Raw genomic sequence first — 14,556 nt, forward strand, 5'->3', positions numbered from 1 at the left:
TGAAAACTAAGCTGAATGATTCTCTTAAAAATGGTCAAATGTTCATGTAACTAAGCTTAAAAATAAAATGATGGGTGAAAATAGTATAGAAATAAAAAGTAATTTAAAAATGGGTATTAACTAGTGAGTAATGCAAGTTTGAGTTATTTATAGTGAATTACTTAGTGTGTTTTATCAATTTTGTTGTGAGAAAATTAGATTTTTATATTTTTCTTATTCTGTATTGTGCTTATCTGTAAAAGCGAGTCAGTATTCATCTTATTTACTCATATGCTTATTCTGTAAACAGACTTGGCAGAATAGGATGACTACAGGGATATACTGGTTAAATGTGCAACAAACATCCATCCACTTTTAAAACCTGCCATGCCCAATTTGAGGGGCACATATAGACCATGTTGTCTCACATTGTGCATCTTTAGAGTCACCAGTTAACCTAACATACAGTACATACCTTTAACATTTGAGAGACAAAACAGTGTATCCTATCTCTGCACAGATAGGGATTTGATTTCTGACCTGCTCAAACTCTTTGTGGTGTTTTGCATGTTCATCCAATGTCCGTATGTTCCCATAATCAATCCTACTCAGGATTGATTATTTCCTTATGCATCCTACAGCTGGAATAGTCCCCAGCTCCCTGTCACTATGTATTGGATTAAATAGGTTACCAAAATGGGTAGATGGGTAGTTAATTAAGATTTGTATTGGACTAAACTTCCGCAGCTGACTTAGCTGGGCTTGTCACTAATGTAAACATTTAACAGATACACTTGGCCTATTTTTTGGTATAAATGTTTCTAATGGAGCATCTCTCTCTCTCTCTCTCTTTGATTTACAGAAACACCTTCCTTCATCAGGCCTTTGGAGGACCGCACAGTTGCTAGGGGAGAAACCGCTGTTTTACAGTGCATTGCTGGGGGCAGCCCTCCACCCAGGCTAAACTGGACTAAAGATGATGAGCCCCTAGTGATCACAGAGAGGCACTTCTTTGCTGCTGCCAACCAACTTTTGATAATTGTTGATGCTAATCCTGCAGATGCTGGAAAATATACATGCCTTATGTCAAACACACTGGGCACTGAGAGGGGTCATATTTATTTAAACATTATTTCTACTCCAAACTGCGACTTGGTACCAGGCAGCCCTGGCTATGACACAGATGGTTGGACTACAGTTGGAATTGTGATTATTGTTGTTGTATGCTGTGTAGTCGGGACTTCACTTATCTGGGTAGTAGTTATTTATCACATGAGGAAGAGGAATGAAGATTACAGCATTGGTAACACAGGTCAGTGTACGGTTTACTAAGAACACTTGGTAAATTGTACTGTAAAACTGGAATTGTGTAATTTATTTAGTTTATTTTCTCCTTTATAGATGAAATTAATTTGCCAGCTGATATCCCAAGCTATCTTTCATCTCAGGGCACTCTTTCAGAGCCTCAGGATGGATATAACAACTCTGAGGCAGGGAGTCATCAGCAGCTAATGCCTCCATCATCAAATGGACATCCTCACAAAGCAGCAGATGGTATGCCATTGTCAGATTCTTCTGCATGAGCTCAATTCTAGTTTTTTTTGCAGTTAATTCAACAACAGGGATGGATAAACCCACACAGTATCTTAGTTTTATTTTTGTAGACGTCATGTTTATATAATTGGAACTGGAGCAAAATGGAGTGATTTGCAATGTATTCTAGTGGCATTTAAGGGTAATAATCCCATATAGATAGATAGATATTTATTGTCATTGTCACTTTTACAAAGGAACAATGAAATTGAAGGTGCAGTCGACTCAGTGTGAGACATGAGTTAAAAAGACAAGAAGAGAGAAAATAATAACAAACCGAATAGTAATTAAAGTATGGTCAGGATCAGAATGTTTCTCTTTATAAGGCCAGTAGCACACAGCACACAACTTCGAGCACTCATTGTTTGCAATTTCTCTCATACACTCTAGCCTGCCCCTACAATTTAAGAATAAAATTGGCATTGCTGGGGATGTCAAACTAGACAACTGCCGGTCACTGGAGCATGCTGATACTGCCCACAGCTCACTAAAATTTGGAAAATTATGTTGATAACTAGAAAATTGCTGGAAAAATCCTGCAGTGCCACAATGGCTTAAGAGAGCAAAGATCCTGATAAATCAAATATGGAGCATTTGATATGGCAGTGCAAGTGTCATGCCACAGAATGTCCAGCAGTCTCGGATAGTGTACCAGTTTTCATTAAAAAATAAAAAAAACTATATCCAGTAGTAGAGTACTTCTTTCTCCTTGCTGCAGTACAAGCAAAGAAAATTTGCATTTGCTGAGAATCCATTTATATGAAGTTTTGAACTAGATTGTCTTCTATGAATATCCACTCCTTTCAGAATAATGCCTATAATGTGTGTGTGTGAGTGTATATTGTTATCTTCCCTTATGTTTCTGGGTGAATCTGTTACTAATGAAAACCTGGTGTTAAAATCATGAAGAGACATATCGGCCAAAATAAAATGTTATTGACTCTGCAAAATAACTTTTTTCGTTTAGGTGCAGGCAAGGAAGCAAGCAGCTTTAGTCACATCACTGGCTTTACAAACTGCACCTTTTACATAAACATGTACAAACAGGAAGGAAGTAGCGACTTATTTTTTTATCTTAAATGTGCAGTGTAAGCTTATCTAGTTCTTGTTGATGTTTCATATTTTAGGCGCTTACATCAGTTTGAACCAAGTGGTCTGATCTAGGGCAGGTGTAATATTTTAACCAAACTAGTTTCCTAGATGTTAGATACTGTAGCAAATTGACAGACATTTACATACAGAGATGTTGATATTTTTAGTTTGTATTGCATTAACTGAGAACTGAATGTGTCTTTTTTAGCGTTGTGTAAGGAAAACTATTCCCTGTGATGTTTTATAAACACAGCTAATTCTTTTTAAAACTGTTTTGAGTGCTTTCAGACAAGAACTCTGAGTAAAATCTTGATTTTTTTTCATGCAGGTAATTGCTACCTAGACTCGGGATGTGACACTGATGCAGACATTAACTCCTTTCTAGCACCTCGAATTAGTTCACTGTTTACAGGAAGAGATGGCTTTCATTTACGAGATCAGCGTGATGGCATAGCACACGCAACTACAGGTAGGTAACCAAGTCTGTTACTGACACCAGCAAGCAGTATTAGAAACAAAAATTCTCTGAACCTTGGGGCAAATTACAGAGAGTGCATTTTATGCAGGCCAGGAGTAGGGTTTAAAGTAGCTCAGGTCCTGAAAACTCGCATTTGAAAGATTTTTGTGATTTTGTGTTCATTCTTTGAATCGTAGAATTTTTGTATATAAAAGTGTTCTAAATCTCAAAGGTTTTTGAGTTTAAGAATAGCATTTTTTGCTTTTTTTTATTCTATTGATTTTATTGTAATTATTCCATACAAATAAATCAATTTTTTTCAAAAAATAGGATTGAAAGTAAATCAACCCCCACCCCTGAGAAAGAGAGCATGGCCAACCGAGTAAAACTTAAAGCTTGTAAAAATTCATAAATTGATGAGTTTATTAGCTGGATAAAGATCAATGGAGAAGAAAAAAAAATGGGAGGAGAATCTACTTCCTCAGTGCTTTAGGAGCTTATTCTAAAATATTATTGATTAGATCCTGCCAGGTTTTGAAAAAGTTCTGCACAGATCTTCTAAGTGAGAATTAGATTTTTTCCAATTTCAAATAATAAAAAACATCAGTTACCCACTGACTTAAAAGAGGAGAGTTAGGATTCTTCCAGTTTAGCAAAATAAGTCTGCTTGCCAATAGTGTAGTGAAGGTGATCAGTTTGTTTGTCCTTCGCCCCTCTGTGAGCCCACCAGACACAGCTGTTAGTGGATTAGGAGGGATTGTGACCCCAAGGCTGTCTGATAGATATTTAGAAATTTTGGTCCAGAATGATGTTAATTTGGTGCAGGCCCAAAACATGTGGTCTACTGAGGCTAGAGCTCGATTGCAGTGTTTGCAGGTTGTATTTTGCCCTGGAAAACATTTTGGACAGTTTTAAGCGAGACAGATGTGCTCGACAGATAATTTTGAGTTGAGTAATTGTATGATTTGAGCATATGGAGCTCAAGTGAATTCTCTGCATTTCTACCTCCCACTCCTTTTCTGAGATGTTGAGTGAGAGATCTTTTTCCCAGTGTCCTCTTGGATCTTTGAAAGGGAGGGACTGTAAAATACTTTTATATATTGCAGAAATGCTGTCTGAGTCCTCGAAACTGAGCAATATTTTTTCCAGCATAGAGGAAGGTGCGAGATGAGGAAAATCAGGCAGGTTCTGTTTAACAAATTTTCTAATTTGAAGATAGTGAAAGAAATGTGTTGCTGGAAAGTTAAATTTGGAATGTAATTGTTCATAGGATGCAAAGATGTTGTCTATTTAAACCCAAATGTTTTCCAGATATGTAAAAAATGTTTGCGAGGGTTGAAAAAGGTGGTTCTCATTCAGAGGTTCCACAGATTAAAGATTCTCCATCTTAATATTCTTTTTACATTGGTTCCATGTGAACCAAAATGAGTGAGTGAAGCACAATTGGATTATTAGTACTGTATATTGGCGATAACTTGCATTTATTGGGGCACAAAGCAGGGAATATAAAGAAGTACTGCAGGATTTTATTTCTATTGTGGACCAGGCCTGTGTATGTTCATCTGTTTGTGTCCAGGTTTTTATAGCTTGTATGTTTGCTGCCCAGTAATAAAACTGAAAGTTAGGTAAAGCCATACCACCTTCTGCCTTAAGTCTTTGTAGGGTCGCTCTTTGGACACGTGGATGTTTTGAATTCCAAATAAATGAGGTTATGGTTGAATCTAATTTCTTAAAAAAATTATTTATTTTGATGTATATTAGAATGTTTTAAAATAAAAATAGAAGCTTAGGAAGGATATTCATCTTAACGTTAAGTCTTTCAGCTAGAGTGAGATGAAGGGTTGACCATCTATGCAAGTCTTGCTTCATTTTTTCTATACAGACGGCAAAATTTTGTTGATAAAGAGCTTTGTTTACTTGTGATATTTACCCCATGATATTTAAATTGATCTGCAATGATAAAAGGGAAAGTGTCCAATGTAATATTTTATGCTTGAAAATTCACTGGAAAGAGCACACTTTTAGTCTAATTCTGAATTCTCAATCAAGGCATGAGCTGAGCGAAGTTCGTGCACGTTCTAAATTGGTGGGGGGATGGAATAGCCGGCTGCTACTAGGTTTTCTTTATCAGCACATTTAGAAGACAAAGGGTGCTGACGGAGAAGTGTGAAGGGATTTAAGAAGCAATTTAAGGTGGAACGGAATTACGAGTTTTTTCGTAGGCTCTGGTAATTCTAGTGTTAATGGAACTTTCACATTTCCTATCTGAGACTGTCCACACAGTAAATGGTGCAAGACAGGATCCAACCCAGGACACGGTACCGGTCTATCGCAGAGCCCACTTATGCATTCACCCACAATGCACAGAGAGCTTCAGCAGCTCATGTATGTCAAAACTGGAACAGTAGTTTATTATTTTATTGAATTATTGAGCATTAGAATGGTCTGATGTCACCATGAGCTCCTGTATATGTTCGTTGAATGTTTGAGGGGGGTGTTGGATGGTGATTAAGTTTAATTCTGAATTCCAATAGATTTTCTTTGGGGAATGAAATTGAATATATAGAGAAATTATTGGTATTATTGTGATAGGCACAGCAGCTTTATTACACAGTCATTGTGGTCTTTTTAACTTTCAGTTCCAAATAAGGATTTTGTAACTACCTCTGCTATCTGCAATAGCAAGCAATTTCCATAATAAAAATGTGAGCTCTCTGATACTGCTAGGATGGCAGTTATCAGATTTTGGTATTTCAATCAAAGATCACAAGGCATTAGCAATATGAAAGTGGATTTCATTCTATTTGTTGATTATCTGTTTTTAAATCTGCTTGTTCCAGTTCAGGGTAACTGGGGTGCCAAAGCCTCTCCCTGTAGCATTGGAGCCAGCCCTGCACGAGGTACCTTTCATTTGTAATGAAGAAATTCAAGGTCTCTGCATATCCAAAAATGTGTTGTGTGCCGTCATTATTTATAGATGTGGTTCTGCCCACAATATCCAATTCTGAGTTACTACTTTAAATAGTGACACTTACAGTTACATTCTGTATCAAAGAAAAGCTTGGAGTGAATCAGTCACATAATTTTGGGCTTAGAGAACAAGTGATTCATATGGGTTGATCTACGTTATTTGAAATAAATACATACAAACCTGTTATGCACTCCTATTTATTGTTACAGCATCCATCTCCCCCATCTCTACTAGTCTGCATTTATTCTGAAAAGATTTGAGTTACTCCAGAGAAGAATTAAATTCTAAACCAAATGTTTTTATTTTGATTACTCATTTACTCCTGAAATGTAATGCATTGAAAATTATGAGCTTACAAAGACCAAGAAATGAGCAGTGTTTGAAAATAATGATGGTATTCTTCTCTAAAGCTCTTTGAATAAATAACAAAGTTTTTGAGTACTGTATATTACATAACCATGTTTAGTTTTTGGCGGCACAGTGATAGCGCAGCTGCCTCGCAGTAAGGAGGCCTGGGTTCACTTCCCAGGTCCTCCCTGCGTGGAGTTTGCGTGTTCTGCTCGTGTCTGCGTGGGTTTCCTCCAGGTGCACTGGTTTCCTCCCACAATCCAAAGACACGCAGGTTAGGTGCTTTGGCGATTCTAAATTGTCCCTAGTGTGTGCATGCCCTGTGGTGGGCTGGCACCCTGCCCAGGGTTTATTCCTGCCTTGCACCCTGTGTTGCATGGGATTGGCTCCAGTAGACCCCTGTGACCCTGTGTTAGGATATAGCTGGTTGGATAATGGATGAATGGATGTTTAGTTTTACTCAAATACTACCTGATACACTGTTATCTTCTAACTGCTTCAGAATTATTTTTCATTTTACTGAGTTTGATGTCTCTTTTGCTTTTTGTCTTTCTTTATTTGGATCAGGTTCTGGAACACTAGTTATTTGCTCTGACTGCTATGACAATGCAAACATCTACACTCGGACACGGGAGTGCTGCCCTTATGCCTATCTGACCGAAGAAGACCCATTAGACAAGTCCCTATCTAGCAATGTACTGCAGCTACCTAAAGAACCTCTTGGCCTTCCCCAGCGAGGCAGCATGTTGTCAGATAAGCTTGTTGCTGAGAAGGATATGACCGTATTTCTTTCTAGAGCTACCAAGCCAGAAATTTCTTCGCAGACCCACAGTAATGGTAAGATATTTCCTCAGATATGATATTTATATGGATTGTTTTATTATTACATTTACAGATAGATGTGTATCTGGAGTCAAATGATCCCCATACACTTTCAATGAATTTGTCAAGACATTTAAATCTGAAGTTAGAAAACTGTCCTAACATAGTCTTTAAGGATGTGCTCATTTTTTGTTTTTGAGGTGTGTTACTTTTTCAGTTTTAAATATGCTATTGTAGTAGAATCTACATGTTTCTGTTTGATCAGAGTTGACAGACTTATTTGTGTTGCATGCTGCTACTTTATGCCCTGATCGTGTATCCGGTAAGCTTCACTTCTCAGTATCTACTGATCTTCACAAGTTATAACTGCGTATATATCCCACTATGGCTGAGTCTAGATTACTGTTTTGCCTTTATGAAGAAATTGAATATTTTTGAGAAGTACTTTGCACTTTTTCATGATTTCTTAATTATTGAGCCATGTTGTATTATGTAATAAATTATATATATATTCCCAAAAGACATTTTGCTGATAGCTTGAAATTTGCTTTTTCTGACACCATTCTCATGTCAGTTGCATCTTTGAACTTAGCACGTTATTCTTTATTATGCATTTGTCCAATGGGACAATGACCAATTGTTTTAAATTATCCATTGCACACATAACTGTCAGGTGAATCTTTGCTCAGCAATTGCATCACGTAGAGACAACAGCAGTCTTACTGGTATTAGGATATTGCACATTCAGTTAAGCATTTGTAAGGTTAATCTACATCAGCCACCTTTAGATTACCTGTAATTTGCAATTATCTATAATGTACAATATTAAATTTTGTATGCAAGACCAAATCTTAGTTAGCTTCATGCAAGATCAGCATTCTGGTATTGCTAATGCCATGTTTTTACTTTGTGCTACACATAGGGGTTTTTATTTAATATCCAAAGGAAGGTATGATGCGATTCATTTAACTTTATGTGCAATCCAGTAAATGGGGAAAACATACTAAAGCAAGACGCAAGTGTTACTACTGAAATAAAAATTGAATTAAAGGTTAGTTGTGTTCATGCTGAACTGAAAGAATGCTCTTTGTTCCAGTTAAGTGCTTAAATCTGAATAATTACTTGAGATATTAATGGATCTTTAAAAACATTTAACATACTGCATTGCTTCAGGCAGTTAACATGTTTTAAAGAAACTGCATGCCATTGTTAACGTAGCTGAATTGTTTGCTGTTTTTGCTTAATTTATTTTTCCCTGCCTCTGCAGAGACTGCACCTGTGCACTTTTGGCTCTTAAATCATGATGCTGAACTGACTTCAACGTCTGACATTTCACAGCACGTGGTGCCAGGACATTCCAGTAGTCACATGCGGCCTGACAAAGGAGGAGCTACAGGAGTAGTACATAAATTTTCAGACTCCTATGGGACATCAGTGTCACGGACACAGGAACAGACAAGTAGTTCTAGCAGGACTTCAGACTTTAGGGAACATAAGACTGCCACTTAAAAAAAAAAAAAATAAAAATAAAAGAGCAGCAAGATAAGTTCCTCTTGAGTTACCCACTACCTCGAAATGACTGAAGTAAAGGCCAAAAATTTTATCAATGTTTACATCCAATGGAACCAATGAACTGAGAGCATCTTGTCTGCTGCCACTTGCTGAAACTTTAAACACTGTTGCTACTCAGGATCCAATGAACAAGCTAAACTTGTGGCCACTCAGTTACCAAACACAGCCACGTTAACCTTCTACATCTGAGATACTCTTAAGAGTTGTGGCAGTGATGCTGCTACTCAGTCACCTCTCAGTCACAGATGTTCAGTTTACTGAGGCTTCATCCAGGTACAGATGACTGATTTCCTGAGCAATTTAAAAAAAAAAAAACAGTTACTAGAAGTTATTTTGAACTGTAAATAGATTCAAACATTTTAAATTTTTATGTACAAATGTAAAACACTAATGTAAATATATATTTCTGGTATTACAAAGTATTGTTTGAATTTCTTAAACTATTGGAAACCATACATTGTATAATATTGGTACGGAAATAAGAAATATATCATGAATTGTGTTTGAAATTTTTGTCTGGCTTGTTTTTTACAAAACAAAAATGACCAGGCAGTTGTAGTTTCACTGTGAGCTCTTACTCACCAAGTATTTTGTTAAGTCAAATGCTAATTTGTGTAATTTGTATCTTACTTAATCTGTTATAACCATTCCCCCCCAACCCCCTTCGGACAGAGAGTGAGTTTCTATGGAGCACACTGAAAGAGCAGGTGACATTTTAAAGATGGCATTATTAAGTGTTTAACCTTGCCTTGTTTCAGTTTTTCCTTTGCAAAGCTGAAGAAAGAATTTTGTGCAGATTTATTTAATAAGTGATAGAAGCTTTGTCCTTGCTTTCTTGAGATGACGCCTTTCTTTAATATCTTAAGCAAGATTACATGTTTATTTCTGTCAGTCACAGAAGCAAATTACCAAAAAAATGAAAAGGGCCTGAAGTAAAAGTTTGGGCACCCGACATGGTCAGTATTTAGTATGACCCCCTAATGGCGAGTATCACAGTTTGTAAACGCTTTTTGTAGCCAGCTAAGAGTCTTTCAGTTCTTACTTCATGCCCATTCGTGCTTGCAAAAGACTTTAATTCTTCAAGATTCTTGGGCCATCTTGCTTTCTCTGCTCTTTCGAGATCTATGCACAATCAGTGATGTTTATTTAGGTCAGAGGACTGTGAGGGCCATCCACTTGCACCCCTTGAGGTATTTCATTATAGATTTTGAGCTGTGTTTCAGATCATTACCTTCTTGTAGGACTCATCCTCTTTTTAACTTCAACTTTTTTTTACAGATGGTGTGATGTTTTATTCTGGAATTTGCTGGTATTTATTTGAATCCTTTCTTCCCTTTACCAGTGACATGTTCCCTGTGCCACTAGCTACAACACAAGCCTGATCAATCCAACACCATGCTTGATAATTGGAGACTTTTGCACATTGTATCCAAAAAGTTCTATTTTGACGTCATCAGTCCACAGGACTTGTTTCCAGAATGCACCAAGCTGGTTTAGATGTTCTTTTGTAAACTTCAGGTGCTGAATTTTATGGCTAGGGTGCAGGAATGGTTTTCTTCTGCTGATTTTAACATGAAGGTCCTATTTCAGTAGAACAGTGCACCACCACTCCAGTGTCTGCTAAATCTTCCTGAAGGTCTTTTGCAGTCAAATGGGGGGTTTATTTGCATCTCTAGCAATCTAATAAGCAGTTCTTTCAGAAAGGTTTCTTGGTCTCCCAGACCTCACCTTGACCTCCACCATTCCTGTTAACGGCCATTTCTTACTAACATTACAAACTGAGGAAACAGCTACCTAAAAACGCTTTGCTATCTTCTTGTAGCCATTTGCTCTGTGAGTGTCAGTTCTTTTATTTTTCAGACTCCTTGGCAGCTGCTTAGAGGAGCCCATGGCTGCTGATTATCGGGACGAGGTTTGAGGAGTCTGAGAATTTATACAGCTTTGCACTTTGCATCACCTGGGATTTCCTAATGACGACTGTGAACAAGCCATAGTCCCAATAAGTTAATGAAGGTCTGAGACCACCTTGAGAAAAGTCATCTGAGACCTCAAATATCTTAGGGTCCCCAAACTTTTGCTTGGTGCTCCTTTCCTTTTTTTCATTGTACAAAATGAAAACAATACGCAAAAAAGTGTCATCTTGAACTTTTATGCCTTTTGGTGATCACTGAACTATTCCTAGCAACTGACATTTTAAGCATGCCACTGTATACATTAATCTGTTAATAATTTTAAAGGTTGGAACCAACCTTGGACAAAGTGCCAGTCCATAACAGGGCATCCTCTTCTTTCAACTGTGAGAGACTTAAGTTAATTGATTTTTATCATTCATTATTGCATCCATTTATTTAAATAATTTAATTTAAGTGAAAGTGTTATGATACTTCAATGTTTGAGTGAGATGTCTTTTGTGTCTAACATGCAATCTATACAGTAGTGCATTTGTCATTATTAAACTGACCGACTCGTTCAAAATAATTAAGAGTTTTTATGCCAGAGATGATAGTGCTATCCCTTTGATTCTTGAATGTATTTGTAGCTTGTTGGCTTCTGGCAAATTACAAGTAGTAGATGTGCTTTTATTAGACTGGCATTGATGACTGCAGGTACAGTTGTGTTTGAAAGTTTGTGAACCCTTTAGAATGTTCTATATTTCTGCATAAATATGACCTAAAACATCATCAGATTTTCACTCAAGTCCTAAAAGTAGATAAAGAGAAACCAGTTAAACAAATGAGACAAAAATGTTATACTTGGTCATTTATTTATTGAGGAAAATGATCAAATGTCAATATTACATAGTCTCTTTCTGATTGTGAGTGTACTTCTACATCAACAGTAGCCAGAAAGTATGTGAACCTCACTTGCTGGATGATCAGTTAGTTTAGAAGGTGAATGGCTGATTTCAAAATCTTTTTCAAGTCAGGTGTTTTCAATCAATGGGATGCACACCAAACAATCAGGTGTGAGTGGGCACCCTGTGTTATTTAAAGAACAGGATCTATCAAAGTCTGCTCTTCACAACACATGTTTGTGGAAGTGTATCATGACACGAAAATGATCAAATATTACAAAGGAGATTTCTGAGGACCTCACAAAAAGAGTTGTTGATGCTCATCAGGCTGGAAAAGGCTACAAAACTCTAAAGAGTTTGGACTCCACCAATTCACAGTCAGACAGATTGTGTACAAATAGAGGAAATTCAAGACCATTTTTGCCCTTCCCAGGAGTGGTCGACCAACAAAGATCACTCCAAGAGCAAGGCATGTAATAGTCGTTGAGGTCACAAAGGACCCCCAAGGTGACTTCTAAGCAACTGAAGAACCTCTCTCACATTGGCTAATGTTCATGTTCATGAGTCCACCATCAGGAGAACACTGAACAACAATGGTGTGCATGGCAGGGTTGCAAGGAGAAAGCCACTGCTCTCTAAAAACAACATTGCTGCTTGTCTGCTGTTCGCTGAAGATCACGTGGACAAACCAGAAGGCTATTGGAAGAATGTTTGGTGGACGGATGAGACCAAAATAGAACTTTTTGGTTTAACTGAAAAGCGTTATGTTTGGAGAAAGGAAAACACTGCATTCCAGCATAAGAACCTTATCCCATCTGTGAAACATGGTGGTGGTAGTATCAGGGTTTGGGCCTGTTTTGCTGCATCTGGGCCAGGACGGCTTGCCTTCATTGATGGAACAATGAATTCTGAATTATATCAGAGAATTCTAAAGGAAAATGTCAGGACATCTGTCCATGAACTGAATCTCAAGAGAAGGTGGGTCATGCAGCAAGACAACGACCCTAAGTACACAAGTCGTTCTACCAAAGAATGGCTAAAGAAGAATAAAGTTAATGTTTTGGAATGGCCAAGTCAAAGTCCTGACCTTAATCCAATCGAAATGTTGTGGAAGGACCTGAAGTGAGCAGTTCATGTGAGGAAACCCACCAACATCCCAGAGTTGAAGCTGTTCTGTATGGAGGAATGGGCTGAAATTCCTCCAAGCTGGTGTGCAGGAATGATCAAAAGTTACCGGAAATGTTTAGTTGCAATTATTGCTGCAAAGGGGGGTCACACCAGATACTGAAAGCAATCAAGAAATTCAATCATTTTTCTCAATAAATAAATGACCAAGTATAATATTTTAGTCTCATTTGTTTAACTGGTTTCTCTTTATCTACTTTTAGGACTTGAGTGAAAATCTGATGATGTTTTAGGTCATATTTATGCAGAAATATAGAAAATTCTAAAGGGTTCACAAACTTTCAAGCACAACTGTAGACCCCACTAAAGTAAACCCAGGAAATAATATGGGTGGTGGGGGAAGGTCCTAATCCCATGCCCACTTGTCTGTTTGTGGAGTTTATACATATTTGTGTGTTTGTTCATTAAAACACTATGAAGGTTTGCTTTGTTACTTACTCTAAATTGGCCCCAGCGTAATTAAACCCTGGGATGCAGTGCCATATCTACAAGTGTATAGATATTTTATATTTGTCACTGTACTGTACTTAACTTTTCTTGGGAGTGTATCATTCTTCTCTTGTATGGCTTTTCTTTAATTTTTGTCCAAGGGACGCATTTCAAACTTTCAAGTTGATAATTTTTTGGAATCTCAGGAAATTTAGAACCCATTTGTAGATCTTGGTAGGTAGTTCCTGATCCTTTTTTTTTTTTTAAGCTCTACTCCAGGGTATGTACTTTTTGTTCAACCAGGATCTATCGTGGATGGGGCTCGGGTGATGAATTGTGCTGATTGGTTGACCACAAGCAATGGCCCCATCTAATAAATCTCTGTAGTTTGGACTTTGTAGTTGTCGGTTAAGATTCCATCGCTGTTCTTGCTGCTTCCCAGTCACGTCATGCCAAGGTCCACATCAAAGCATTGTGGTTTTTGGTGGGCTGCATTAGTGCCAGTAGTGCAAAAAATTTCTTAAGAACCAGGAAGCTGATAGGTCTGCTGAACATGCAGAGAACATGTGAACAGCATACCAGAAACACAGCTGCTGGATGTCACTGAAAAAGCGTTTCTTACATTTCAGTCTGGGTGAAGTAAGTGATGAACATGGAAAGAGACTCCATCAAGATATCTCTGTTGTAGAAACTAGATAATGCCTTTCCACCTCCAACATGATGGGTGACTACTGTGGTGGTCCTCAAACTAGGGCCGTCTTAACAGCATTGCAGGCCTCTAGGCAAAGCAGTGCACTGGCGCCCCTACCACTCAGCAAGTCACAACGTACATAGACTAGCCCATGCGTTAAGATGGCCCTGCCTCAAAGCCATGTAAAGAGTTGATTTTTTTAGAATCATTTCTCCACAAGGCTCATTTCATGGTTTGTCCATTAGGGTAGCTTGCATATGTTTGAAAGTTGGATTGCGAAACATTTAGAGGTCACACTATTCTGAACATTTCATTTGCCTTGTTACTTTCTGTATCAGGGGTGGGCAAAGTCAGTCTTGGAGGGCTGCAGTGGCTGCAGGTTTTTCTTCCAGCCCAGTTGCTTAATTAGAAAATGATCCTTGCCAAAAATGTAATTTAATTGCTTAGTTAGTGCTTTAACTCTGCCATGTCAGGTCATTCCCATATCCTAGAATTTTTTTCCTTTCTAAGGATTTCATCTAAATGATTTGCGGCCTTAAATGGAGGAGTAATTCTCAGTCCTTCACTTTTTTCTCTTCACTTTCCTTCCAAGTATTTAATTAAACACAATAGTGCTTGATAAA

The 14,556-nt window shown here is 37.7% G+C and overlaps 1 protein-coding gene across 1 annotated transcript in view; it reads left to right on the top strand.

Moving 5' to 3' along the window:
- The window catches only part of lrig2 (leucine-rich repeats and immunoglobulin-like domains 2), a 52,594-nt gene extending 43,670 nt beyond the window's left edge, over positions 1–8,924 (top strand). The window contains exons 14-18 of the mRNA XM_039749309.1: positions 842–1,291; positions 1,381–1,533; positions 2,993–3,133; positions 7,008–7,277; positions 8,530–8,924. Coding sequence (XP_039605243.1) covers positions 842–1,291; positions 1,381–1,533; positions 2,993–3,133; positions 7,008–7,277; positions 8,530–8,771 — 1,256 coding nt within the window. The 3' untranslated portion in view covers positions 8,772–8,924. The remainder of the gene's footprint in view (positions 1–841; positions 1,292–1,380; positions 1,534–2,992; positions 3,134–7,007; positions 7,278–8,529) is intronic.
- The last annotated feature ends 5,632 nt before the right edge of the window (positions 8,925–14,556 follow it).

The sequence above is a fragment of the Polypterus senegalus genome, chromosome 3 (genome assembly GCF_016835505.1).
Source record: "Polypterus senegalus isolate Bchr_013 chromosome 3, ASM1683550v1, whole genome shotgun sequence".
Lineage (NCBI taxonomy): Eukaryota > Metazoa > Chordata > Cladistia > Polypteriformes > Polypteridae > Polypterus > Polypterus senegalus.